This window comes from Hemiscyllium ocellatum, unplaced genomic scaffold, assembly GCF_020745735.1.
Source record: "Hemiscyllium ocellatum isolate sHemOce1 unplaced genomic scaffold, sHemOce1.pat.X.cur. scaffold_999_pat_ctg1, whole genome shotgun sequence".
NCBI classification, from domain to species: domain Eukaryota; kingdom Metazoa; phylum Chordata; class Chondrichthyes; order Orectolobiformes; family Hemiscylliidae; genus Hemiscyllium; species Hemiscyllium ocellatum.
This window is the reverse complement of record NW_026869348.1, coordinates 80,850-94,400: the sequence shown is the minus strand read 5'-3', so window position 1 is coordinate 94,400 and position 13,551 is coordinate 80,850. Positions and strand designations below refer to the sequence as shown.

At 51.6% G+C, this 13,551-nt stretch overlaps 1 protein-coding gene across 1 annotated transcript in view; it reads right to left on the bottom strand.

The window, feature by feature from the left end:
- LOC132815006 (disintegrin and metalloproteinase domain-containing protein 12-like) overlaps positions 1-13,551 on the bottom strand; it is a gene marked incomplete at its 3' end in the record, with an annotated part of 130,937 nt that overhangs the window by 47,205 nt on the left and 70,181 nt on the right. The window contains exon 8 of the mRNA XM_060823623.1: positions 4,856-4,927. Coding sequence (XP_060679606.1) covers positions 4,856-4,927 — 72 coding nt within the window. The remainder of the gene's footprint in view (positions 1-4,855; positions 4,928-13,551) is intronic.

Genomic DNA, 13,551 nt, shown 5'->3' with positions numbered 1-13,551 from the left:
GACAGGGCCCTCACACACACAGGGACAGGGCCCTCACACACACAGGGACAGGGCCCTCACACACACACAGGGACAGGGACAGGGCCCTCACACACACAGGGACAGGACCCACACACACACACAGGGACAGGGACAGGGCCCTCACACACACAGGGACAGGGCCCCCACACACACACACAGGGACAGGGCCCTCACACACACAGGGACAGGGCCCCCCCACACACAGGGACAGGGCCCCAACACACACAAGGACAGGGCCCCAACACACACAGGGACAGGACCCACACACACACACGGGGACAGGGCCCTCACACACACACACGGGGACAGGGACCCCACACACACACACGGGGACAGGGCCCTCACACACACACACGGGGACAGGGCCCTCACACACACACACGGGGACAGGGCCCTCACACACACAGGGACAGGGACAGGACCCTCACACACACAGGGACAGGGACAGGACCCTCACACACACAGGGACAGGGACAGGGCCCTCACACACACAGGGACAGGCCCTCACACACACAGGGACAGGGCCCTCACACACACAGGGACAGGGCCCTCACACACACACACACACAGGGACAGGGACAGGACTCACACACACACAGGGACAGAGACAGCACCCTCACACACACAGGGACAGGGCCCTCACACACACACAGGGACAGGGACAGGACCCTCACACACACAGGGACAGAGCCCACACACACACACACAGGGACAGGGACAGGACCCTCACTCACACAGGGACAGGGCCCCCACACACACAGGGACAGGGCCCCCACACACACAGGGACAGGGCCCTCACACACACACAGGGACAGGGACAGGGACAGGACCCTCACACACACAGGGACAGAGCCCACACACACACACAGGGACAGGGCCCCCCCACACACAGGGACAGGGCCCCAACACACACAGGGACAGGGCCCCCCCACACACAGGGACAGGGCCCTCACACACACAGGGACAGGGACAGGGCCCACACACACAGGGACAGGGACAGGGCCCACACACACACACACAGGGACAGGGCCCTCACACACACACACAGGGACAGGGCACCCACACACACAGGGACAGGGCCCCCACACACACAGGGACAGGGCCCCCACACACACACAGGGACAGGGCCCCCACACACACACAGGGACAGGCACAGAGCCCCCACACACACGGGGACCGGACCCTCACACACACGGGGACAGGGCCCACACACACACGGGGACAGGACCCTCACACACACGGGGACAGGACCCTCACACACACAGCAACAGGACCCTCACACACACACAGGGACAGGACCCTCACACACACACAGGGACAGGACCCTCACACACAGGGACAGGGACAAGACCCTCACACACAGGGACGGGGACAAGACCCTCACACACAGGGACGGGGACAGGACCCTCACACACAGGGACGGGGACAGGGCCCACACACACACGGGGACAGGGCCCACACACAGGGACAGGGACAGGACCCTCACTCACAGGGACAGGGCCCACACATACACGGGGACAGGGCCCACACATACACGGGGACAGGGCCCCCACACACACAGGGACAGGGCCCTCACACACACAGGGACAGGGACAGGACCCTCACACACACAGGGACAGGGCCCTCACACACACACTGGGACAGGGCCCCCCACACACACACTGGGACAGGGCCCCCACACACACACTGGGACAGGGCCCTCACACACACAGGGACAGGGACAGGACCCTCACACACACAGGGACAGGGCCCCCACACACACACTGGGACAGGGCCCCCACACACACACTGGGACAGGGCCCTCACACACACAGGGACAGGGCCCCCACACACACACACAGGGACAGGGACAGGACTCACACACACACAGGGACAGGGACGGGACCCTCACACACACAGGGACAGGGCCCTCACACACACACAGGGACAGGGACAGGACCCTCACACACACAGGGACAGAGCCCACACACACACACACAGGGACAGGGACAGGACCCTCACTCACACAGGGACAGGGCCCCCACACACAGGGACAGGGCCCTCACACACACACAGGGACAGAGACAGACCCTCACACACACACAGGGACAGAGCCCACACACACACCGGGACAGGGCCCCCCCACACACAGGGACAGGCCCCCCCACACACAGGGACAGGGCCCCCACACACACAGGGACAGGGCCCCCACACACACACAGCGACAGGGCCCCCACACACACACAGGGACAGGGCCCCCACACACACACAGGGACAGGGCCCCCACACACACAGGGACAGGGCCCTCACACACACACAGGGACAGGGACAGGACCCTCACACACACACAGGGACAGGACCCTCACACACACACAGGGACAGGACCCTCACACACAGGGACGGGGACAGGACCCTCACACACAGGGACGGGGACAGGGCCCACACACACACGGGACAGGGCCCACACACACACAGGGACAGGACCCTCACACACAGGGACAGGGACAGGGCCCACACACACAGGGACAGGGACAGGGCCCACACACACAGGGACAGGGCCCACACACACACACGGGACAGGGCCCACACACACACACGGGGACAGGGCCCACACACACACAGGGACAGGCCCTCACACACACACAGGGACAGGGCCCCCACACACACACAGGGACAGGGCCCCCACACACACACAGGGACAGGGCCCTCACACACACACAGGGACAGGACCCACACACACACAGGGACAGGGCCCCCCACACACACAGGGACAGGGCCCCCACACACACAGGGACAGGGCCCCCACACACACACAGGGACAGGGCCCCCACACACACACAGGGACAGGGCCCCCACACACACACAGGGACAGGGCCCCCACACACACAGGGACAGGGCCCTCACACACACACAGGGACAGAGACAGGACCCTCACACACACACAGGGACAGGACCCTCACACACACACAGGGACAGGACCCTCACACACAGGGACGGGGACAGGACCCTCACACACAGGGACGGGGACAGGGCCCACACACACACGGGGACAGGGCCCACACACACACAGGGACAGGACCCTCACACACAGGGACAGGGACAGGGCCCACACACACAGGGACAGGGACAGGGCCCACACACACAGGGACAGGGACAGGGCCCACACACACACACGGGGACAGGGCCCACACACACACAGGGACAGGGCCCACACACACACACAGGGACAGGGCCCTCACACACACACAGGGACAGGACCCACACACACACAGGGACAGGGCCCCCACACACACAGGGACAGGGCCCCCACACACACAGGGACAGGGCCCCCACACACACAGCGACAGGATCTCCACACGGGGACAGGATCTCGACAGAGTCATGGTTGATTCTAATCTATTCAAATTACTGAGTGGAATGGGAAAGCATTTGAGTGGTTGTTGTCAGGAGATTGGTTAATGGGCTGATCCTTCAAGTGGCAGCAGTGACCAAGTTGTGACCCACAGGAATCTATGTCAGGGCCTTAATTATTCACAGGACACTTAATAACTTTGGTAGTGGCATACAGAGTCATATCGCTAAGGCGGCAGTGTGGTCAGCATAGACAATAACATAAAATTACACAGGGATATAGATAGATGAAGTCATGGGAAGACGGTAGCAGAAGGAACTCAATGTAAGAATGTGCTCGATGTGGGGGCCCTGTCTGAGGGAGAAGGGTGTGGTCTGTGTGAGAGAGTAAAGGGTGGTCTGTGTGAGAGAGTAAAGTGAGGTCTGTCTGAGAGAGTAAAGTGAGGTCTGTCTGAGAGAGTAAAGGGTGGTCTGTGTGAGAGAGTAAAGGGTGGTCTGTGTGAGAGAGTAAAGGGTGGTCTGTGTGAGAGAGTAAAGTGAGGTCTGTGTGAGAGAGTAAAGTGAGGTCTGTGTGAGAGAGTAAAGGGTGGTCTGTCTGAGAGAGTAAAGGGTGGTCTGTCTGAGAGAGTAAAGGGTGGTCTGTGTGAGAGAGTAAAGTGAGGTCTGTCTGAGAGAGTAAAGTGAGGTCTGTCTGAGAGAGTAAAGGGTGGTCTGTGTGAGAGAGTAAAGTGAGGTCTGTCTGAGAGAGTAAAGTGAGGTCTGTCTGAGAGAGTAAAGGGTGGTCTGTGTGAGAGAGTAAAGTGAGGTCTGTCTGAGAGAGTAAAGTGTGGTCTGTGTGAGAGAGTAAAGTGTGGTCTGTCTGAGAGAGTAAAGTGAGGTCTGTCTGAGAGAGTAAAGGGTGGTCTGTGTGAGAGAGTAAAGTGAGGTCTGTGTGACAGAGTAAAGTGAGGTCTGGCTGAGGGAGTAAAGTATATTCTGTCTGAGAGAGTAAAGCGTGGCCAGGCTGAGGGAGTAAAGTGAGGTCTGTGTGAGAGAGTAAAGTGAGGTCTGTGTGAGAGAGTAAAGTGAGGTCTGTGTGAGAAAGTAAAGTGTGGTCTGTCTGAGAGAGTAAAGGGTGGTCTGTCTGAGAGAGTAAAGTGTGGTCTGGCTGAGGGAATAAAGTATATTCTGTCTGAGAGAGTAAAGGGTGGTCTGTGTGAGAGAGTAAAGTGTGGTCTGGCTGAGGGAGTAAAGTATATTCTGTCTGAGAGAGTAAAGCGTGGCCAGGCTGAGAGAGTAAAGGGTGGTCTGTGTGAGAGAGTAAAGTGAGTTCTGTCTGAGAGAGTAAAGTGTGGTCTGGCACAGCCTTATCGTTCCTCCATTGAGAGAAATAACCATATTGGAAATGTGATCGGTTTCACCTTGAGAATTCAAACTCCAGCAATAAATGTTTGAAGGAGTTTTTCACAAAGTAACAGACGTTTAACCTGTCATCCATGTGGAGACAGTCTCCCTCCTCACTCACCATATTGACGGCATTGACAACATTAATCATTCTCTGCACGACAGCGTCCTTACTACTCCCCAGGTATATGTACTAAAGGGAGACAAAAATTGGTGATGTTTTACTGGTCAGAATAACTCCACACAGTAGCCCCATCATCACACATCCCTCGATCACCAGCATTATTACAGAAGGACAAAGTTAAAAATCACACAACACAGCTGGAATGACCCTGTCATTGGGAAGCTCAGGTAGAAGGTTTGTTGGGAATGAAAGAGACTCATGGTTGGTGTGTTGCCTCCCAGCTGCCAGGGTCTGTGATGTCTCGGGTCGTATCTTTGGGATCCTGAAGGGAGAGGGTGACCAGCCCCAAATCGTTGTCCATGTAGGTACCAACGACATAGGTAGACAAAGGGATAGGGATGTAAGGCAGGATTTCAGGGAGCTAGGGTGGAAGCTGAGAGCTAGAACAGAGTTGTCATCTCTGGATTGTAACCTGTGCCACGAGATAGCGAGGTAAGGAATAGGGAGAGATACCAGCTGAACACATGGCTGTAAGGATGGTGCAGGAGGGAGGGTTTCAGGTACTTGGATAATTGGGACTCATTCTGGGGAAGGTGGGACTTGTACAAACAGGACAGTATTCACTTAAACCAAAGGGGTACTAATATCCCGGGTGGGAAATGTGCTGGTGCTATTCGGGTGGGTTTAAACTAGCTCAGCAGGGGGCTGGGAACTGGAGGTGGAGCTGTAGTGCACAGGAGGATGAGAGTAGGAAGGACAGGGACAGGATTTCAGGGTCACAGGAATGTGCTGGCAGACAGCGAGCTGGTTTGAAGGTAAGCGAGCTTGCACCTGGGACTTCGATGTTGTGGCCATTTCGGAGACATGGATAGAGCAGGGTGAGGGATGGATGCTGCAGGGTTTAGATCTTTCATTAAGAACAGGCAAGGCAGTAAAAGAGGGCCTTGTTAGTCAGGGATAGTATAACGGTGGCTGAAAGATCTTTTGATGAGGACTTGTCTACTGAGGGAGTATGGCTGAGGTTAGAAACAGGAGAGGAGAGTTTTTTATTGGCCTCCGCAGAGTTCCAGGGAGGTGGAAGAGAGGATCGGCAAAATTATTCTGGGTAGGAGTGAGAGGAACAGGGTGGTCATTATGGGGGGACATTAACTTCCCCAACGTTGACTGGAAATGCTATAACTCCAGTATGTCGGATGGATCAGTTTTTGTCCAATGTGTACAGGAGGGTTTCCTGACACAGTGTGTCGAAGGGCCGACAAGAGGGGAGGCCACACTGGATCTGGTGCTTGGGAATGACCCAGGCCAGGTGTTTGGTTTAGTTGTAGGTGAACACTTTGGAGAGAGTGACCATAATTCAGTTACATTTAGTTTAGCGATGGAAAGGGATAGGTACATGCCACAGGTCAAGAGTTATCGATGGGACATGGGCAATGATAATGTGATTAGGCAGGAATTAGGATGCATAGAGTGGGGGAGCAAAATGCAGGGGATGGGGATAATGGAAATGTGGAGCTGGTTTCAGGAACAGATATTGTGTGTCCTTGATAGGTCTGTCCCTGTCAGGCAGGGAGGAAGTGATAAGGTAAGGGAACCGTGGTTTACTACAGAAATTGGATCTCTTGTTAAGCAGAAGAAGGAGGCTCATGTGTTGATGAGACAAGATGGTACAGACGAGGCGATGGAGAGTTACAGATCAGCGAGGAAGGATTTAAAGAGAGAGATAAGAAGAGCAAAGAGAGGACACGAGCAGCCTTTAGAGGTTTACAGGCTAGCTAGAAAGGAGCTCAGAATTGGACTGAGGAGAGCCAGGAGGGGGCACGAGAAAGGCTTGGCAAGAAGGATTAGGGAGATCCCAAAGGCATTTTACTCATATGTGAGGAATAAGAGAATGATCAGGGAAAAGGTAGGGCAGATCAGGGATAGCGGAGGGAACTTGTGCGTGGAGTCTGAGCAGATCAGGTTTTTTTTTAGTCTTTTGCTTTGGTTTTCACCAAGGAAAGGGACTTTGTTGTAAATGAGAACATAGAGGAGCTGGGATACAGTCTTGACCAGATCAAGATTGATGAAGTTGATGTGCTGGAAATTTTGGAAAATATTAAGATTGATAAGCCCCCAGGGCCAGACCAGATTTATCCCAGGCTGCTCCGGGAAGCGAGAAAGGAGGTTGCTAAGCCGCTAGCGAGGATATTTGCCTCCTCACTCTCCACGGGAGTCATACCGGAGTATTAGAAGGAGGCAAATGTTGTTTCTCTTTTCAAGAAGGGTAATAGGGAAATCCCTGACAATTACAGACCAGTCAGTCTTGTGTCTGTGGTCAGCAAAGTTTTGGAAAGAATTCTGAGGGATAGGATTTATGACTATTTGGCAAAGCATCGTGTGATTAAAGGCAGTCAGCACGGCTTTGTGAGGGGCAGGTCATGCCTCACAAATCTTACTGAGTTCTTTGAGGAGGTGACAAGACAGGTCGATGACGGTCCAGCAGTGGATGTGGTGGATATGGATTTCAGCAAGGCATTTGATAGGGTTCCCCATGGTAGGCTCATTCATAAAGTCAGGAAGTATGGGATACAGGGAGATTTGGCTATCTGGATTCAGAATTGGCTGGCTGACAGAAGGCAGAGAGTGGTTGTAGATGGAAAGTCTTCTGCCTGGAGGTCAGTGTTGAGTGGGGTCCCGCAGGGCTCGGTTCTTGGGCCTCTGCTCTTTGTAGTTTTTATAAATGACTTGGATGAGGAGGTTGAGGGGTGGGTTAGTAAATTTGCAGATGACACAAAGGTTGGAGATGTCGTCGATAGTATCGAGGGCTACTGCAGCGTGACATAGACAGGATGCAGAGCTGGGCTGAGAAATGGCTGATGGAGTTCAACCTGGATAAATGTGAAGTGATGCATTTTGGAAGGTCCAACTCGAATGCTGAATATAGGATTAAAGACAGGATTCTTGGCAGTGTGGAGGGACAGAGGGATCTGGGTGTGCAAGTACATAGATCCCTCAAAGTTGCCACCCAAGTGGATAGGGCTGTTAAGAAAGCATCTGGTGTTTTGGCTTTCGTTAACAGGGGGATCGAGTTTAAGAGCCGCGAGGTTTTGCTGCAGCTCTACAAGTCCCTGGTGAGACCACACTTGGAATATTGTGTCCAGTTCTGGTCGCCCTACTGTAGGAAAGATACAGAGGCTTTGGAGAGGGTGCAAAGAAGGTTTACCAGGATGCTGCCTGGACTGGAGGGCTTGCCTTATGACGAAAGGCTGAATAAGCTCAGGCTTTTCTCTCTGGAGAGAAGGAGGAAGAGAGGAGACCTGATCGAGGTGTACAAGGTAATGAGTGGAATAGATAGAGTCAATAGCCAGAGACTTTTCCCCAGGGCAGGATTGACGGGTATGAGGGGTCACAGTTTGAAGATATTTGGAGGAAGGTATAAAGGAGACGTCAGAGGTAGGTTCTTTACACAGAGAGTTGTGAATGTGTGGAATTGCCAGTGGTGGTGGTGGAAGCAGAGTCACTGGGGACATTTAAGCGACTGCTGGACCTGGGCACGGTTGAATTGGGGGGTGCATAGGTTAGGTTATTTTATTTTAGATTAGGAATAAGTCTCGGCACAACATCAGGGGCCAAACAGCCTGTTCTATGCTGTACTTTTCTGTGTTCTATCTTTCAAGAGGGCCAACATCATCCCTGGGCCTAGGTCAGCTCAGCTCATGCAGCATGTCTCAATGACTCCCGCCCAGTGGCCCTAACCTCAGTGGGCATGAAGTGCTTTGAAAGGCTGGTCATGGCATTAATCAACTCTAGCCTCCTCACTACTCTTGACCCACTCCAATTTGTCTAATGGACCAACAGATCCATGTCAGATGTGATATCACTTGCCCTTCACGCCTCCCCAGAACATCTTGCCAACAAGAACAGCTACGTAAGAATCCCACTCATTGAGTACAGTTCAGCCTTCAGCACTATTATCCCCTCGAGACTGATTACTAAACTTAGTGATCTCGGACTAAGCCCCACTCTCTGTAACTGGATCCTCAGTTTCCTGACCCACAGGCCACAATCTGTGAAGACTGGGGACAATATTTCATCCTCACTAACACTCAACATTGGAGCCCCCCCAGGGGTGTGTACTCAGCCCCCTACTGTACCCACTGTATACCCATGACTGTGTCGCCAAATACCAGACTAATGTCATTTACAACTTCACTGATGACATCACCAGAGTCGGTCGAATCTCAGATGACGACGAAACAGACGGGAGTGGAAGGCCTGGAAAAATTGAGAACGGCCTAGCTCTCAGCTCGCAATGCCGGCAAACCCAAGGATCTCATTACTGCCTTTCGGCGGGATGTTACTCATGTGCCCCCTCCACCCCCCTACACATTAACAGCACAGAGGTGGAATGAGTAGAGAGTGTCAAGCTCCTGGGAGTGGTCATCTACAACAAGCTTTCTTGGACTCTTCATGTGGATGCACTGGTTACAAAGGCCCAACAACGTCACTTCTTCCTCAGGCAGCTGAGGAAATTTGGAATGACGGTGAATACCCTTGCCAACATTTATAGGTGCACCACTGAGAGCATTCTGTCTGGGTGTATCACTACCTGATACGGCACCTGTACCATTCAAGATCGGAGACGGTTACAGAGAGTGGTGAACTCGGCCTGGACAATCACAAAGGCCAACCTCCCATCTATAGAATCCATCTACCAGGCCCACTGTCAAGGAAAGGCCGCCAGCATTCTCAAAGATCCATCCCACCCAGATGTTTTTGTAACAGTTTCCACCATACTGTTACTAGAATGTTGAATGGACTCACAAACTCTTAATATTTGTCCTTGTCCCTGTGTTTTTGTTTTTGCCGCTGTTTACCTATTATTTACTGATCTGTGCTACTTATCTCTGTCATCTGCCTGTATTGCTCACAAGACAAAGCTTGTCACTGTGTCTCGGTTCACATGACAATAAATTCCACTCAATTCAGTTCATTATCATGCAAACGAATACATATTCATCACCCCGATGACAGATACATTCAGAATTCAGCTAAACAGGATTAAAAGGGTAATAAAGAGACAAAAAATAAACTATTTGAGCAAATTAGTGTGTTGTAGACCAATTGTAGATTGGGAGACAGAAAGTTAGAATTTGGTGTGTGTAAAATTGTGAAATGGGGAAAGCTTTGTGGGGTCCCTTTAAAAGGTGTTTTTTTGCTCTGTGCTTTGAGACTGAAAGCAGCTGCCTGTGAAAGGGGTATGAAGGTTTGCCAGTATGTGGAGGGTGCTGAAAGGCTGTCCTGGTAGCAGGCCAAACAGCAGGTTTTACCAAAACAACACGCAAGCCCTGGGCTTCCTCCACTGCCCAATCCAAGCACCTGCCAATCTGCCCTCAGCCATCTTCCACCTTAAAACCCTGCAATCACACAGCATCAACATCGATTTCACTAGTTTCCAAATCTCCCCACCTGACACCTCATCCCAGGTCCCACCCACCAACTCAGCACCACCTGCTTGACATGTCCTACCTGTCCATTTTCCTTCCGACCTATCCATTCCATCAGCCCCCACAGACCCTTCAGAATTACCCTTCCCCTAAAGCTAACTTTCACCCTCCCACATATGTCCCCCCCAAGGCATTCATATACCCCCTATTCATCCCCCTTGCCCTCTATATTCCTGATGAAGGGCTTCTGCCCAAAACCATAAGACCAGAAGACAAAGGAGCAGAAATAAGACCATTCAGCCCATCGAATCTGGTCCACCATTCAATCATGGCTGAGACGTTTCTCAACCTCATTCTCCCACTTTCTCCCTGAAACTCCTGATTACCTTGATACTAAGGAACCTGTCTCTATCTTACATATACTCAGTGACCTGACCTCCACAGCCTTTTGTGGCAATGATGTCCACAGATTCACCACCCCCTGGCTGAAGATGTTTCTTCTTATCTTTGCTCTAAAAGCTCTTCCCTTTACACTCAGGCTGTGCCCTCGGGTCCTAGTCTCTCCTACCAATGGAAACATCTTCCCAACATCTACTCTGTCCAGGCCATTCAGTATTGTGTATGTTTCATTAGATCCCCCTCATCCTTCTAAACTCCATCCACTGTACACCCAGACTTCTCAACTGTTCCACATATGTTCAGCTTTTCATTCCATTGTCGTGACCCTCCTCTGATCACATTCCAGGCCAGGACATCCTTCCTGAGACACAACTGCACACAATACTCCAAACGTGGTCTGACCAGAGCCTTACACAGCCTCAGACCTACATCTCCCTGCTTTTGTATTCAAGTTTTCTCAAAATTAATACCAACATTTCATTTGCCTTCCCAACTACCGACTCAATCTGCAAGCTTACCTTGAGAGTATCCTAGACTAGAACTCCCTGGACTAGTTCCTTTGTACTTCAGACTTCTGAATTTTCTCCCCATTTAGAAAATAGTCCATGCCTCTATTTTCCCTGCCAAAGTGCATGACCTCCCATTTTCCCACGTTGTACTCCATTTCCTTCCTTGCCCACTCTCCTAACCTATCCAAATCCTTCTGCAGCCTCCCCACCTCCTCAATGCTACCTGTCCCTCTACTTATCTTTGTACCACCTGTAAACTTAGCCAGAATTCCCACAGTTTCTTCATCTAGACCGTGAATGTATAAAATGAAAAGCTCTGGTCCCAACACTGAGCCTTGGTGAACACCACTTGTCACCAGCTGCCATCCTGAGAAGGACTCTTTTATCCCACTCTCTGCTTCCTGCCAGACAGTCAGGCTTCTATCCATGCTCGCATCTTGCGTCTAACACCACGGACCCTTATCTTACTCTGTAGCCTCTTATGTGGCACCTCGTCAAACGCCTTCTTGAAGTCCAGGTAGATAGCATCCATTGGCTCTCCTTGGTCTAACCTGCTTGTTACTTCCTCAAAGGATGCGAGCAGATCTGTCAGGCATGGCTTCCCCTTGATAAAACCATGCTGACTCTACCCTATGTTATCACACTTCTCCTGTACAACGCTGGGGTGTAGTCCATCTGGACAAGGTGCTTTATCCACCTTCAGGCCATTCAGTTTTTCTCACACCTTCTCCTTGATGATGGCCACCATACCCAGCTCTGCCCCCTGACTGTTTTGCACTTTTAGGATATTACTCATGTACTCCAATGTGAAAACTGACACAAAGTAATTATTCAGTTCCTAAACCACTTCCTTGTTCCCTTCTACTATCTCTCCAGCATCATCTTCCTGCAGCCCAATGTCCACATTTGCCTCTCTTTTTGCCCTTTATACATCGAAAGGAACTCTCACAGTCTTCCTTGATATTACTGGCTAGCTTACACTCATATATAACCTTCTCTCTCCTTAGTTCTTTCCTTGTTGCCCATTGTTGGTCTTTGTAAGCTTCCCAATCCTCTGGTTTCCCACTGCCCTTTGCCACATTAAATGCTTTCTCTTCTGTTTTAATGCTATCCTTGCCTTCCCGAGTTAGTCACGGTTGCTTCATCCTCCCTGTCCTGTGCTTCTTTATCCTGGGGATGAATCTCTGCTGGGTCTCCTGAAATACTGCCAGAAACTCCCACCATTGCTGTTTCACAATCTCTTTTGGGGTAGAAGTGACCTGTTCAAGAAAGACGGTTTGCAGAGACTGCAGGACATGCATATAGAGTCATAGAGATGTACAGCATGGAAATAGACCCTTCAGCCCAACCCGTCCATGCCGACCAGATATTCCAACCCAATCTAGGTCCACCTGCCAGCACCCGGCCCATATCCCTCCAAACCCTTCCTATTCATATACCCATCCAAATGCCTCTTAAATGTTGCAATTGTACCAGCCTCCACCACTTCCTCTGGCAGTTCATTACATACACATACCTCTGTGTGAAAAAGTTGCCCCTTAGGTCTCTTTTATATCTTTCCCCTCTCACCCTAAACCTATGCCCTCTAGTTCTGGACTCCCCGACCCAGGGAAAAGACTTTGTCTATTTATCCTATCTATGCCCCTCATAATTTTGTAAACCTCTATAAGGTCACCCCTCAGCCTCCGACGCTCCAGGGAAAAAGGCCCCAGCCTGTTCAGCCTCTCCCTCCAACCCTGGCAACATCCTTGTAATCTTTTCTGAACTCTTTCAAGTTTCACAACTTCCTACCGATAGGAAGGAGACCAGAATTGCACACAATATTCCAACAGTGGCCTAACCAATGACCTCCCAACCCCTGTACTCAATATTCTGACCAATAAAGGAAAGCATACCTATCCTATCTACCTGCGACTCCACTTTCAAAGAGCTATGAACCTGCACTCCAAGGTCTCCTTGTTCAGCAACACTCCCTAGGACATTACTGCACAGTGGCACAGTGGTTAGCACTTCTGCCTCACAACGCCAAAGACCCGGGTTCAATTCCCGCTTCAGGCGACTGTCTGTGTGGAGTTTGCACATTCTCCCCGTGTCTGCATGGGTTTCCTCCGGGTGCTCCGGATTCCTCCTACAGTCCAAAAATGTGCAGGTTAGGTGAATTGGTCATGGTAAATTGCCCGTAGTGTTAGGTGAAGGGGTAAATGTAGGGGAATGGGTCTGGGTGAGTTGCCCTTTGGCGGGTCGGTATGGACTTGTTGGGCCGAAGAGCCTGTTTCCACACTGTAAGGAATCTAATCTAATGAGGTATACAAGATAATGAGAGGCATAGATAGAGTCAATAGCCAGAGAATATTTCCCA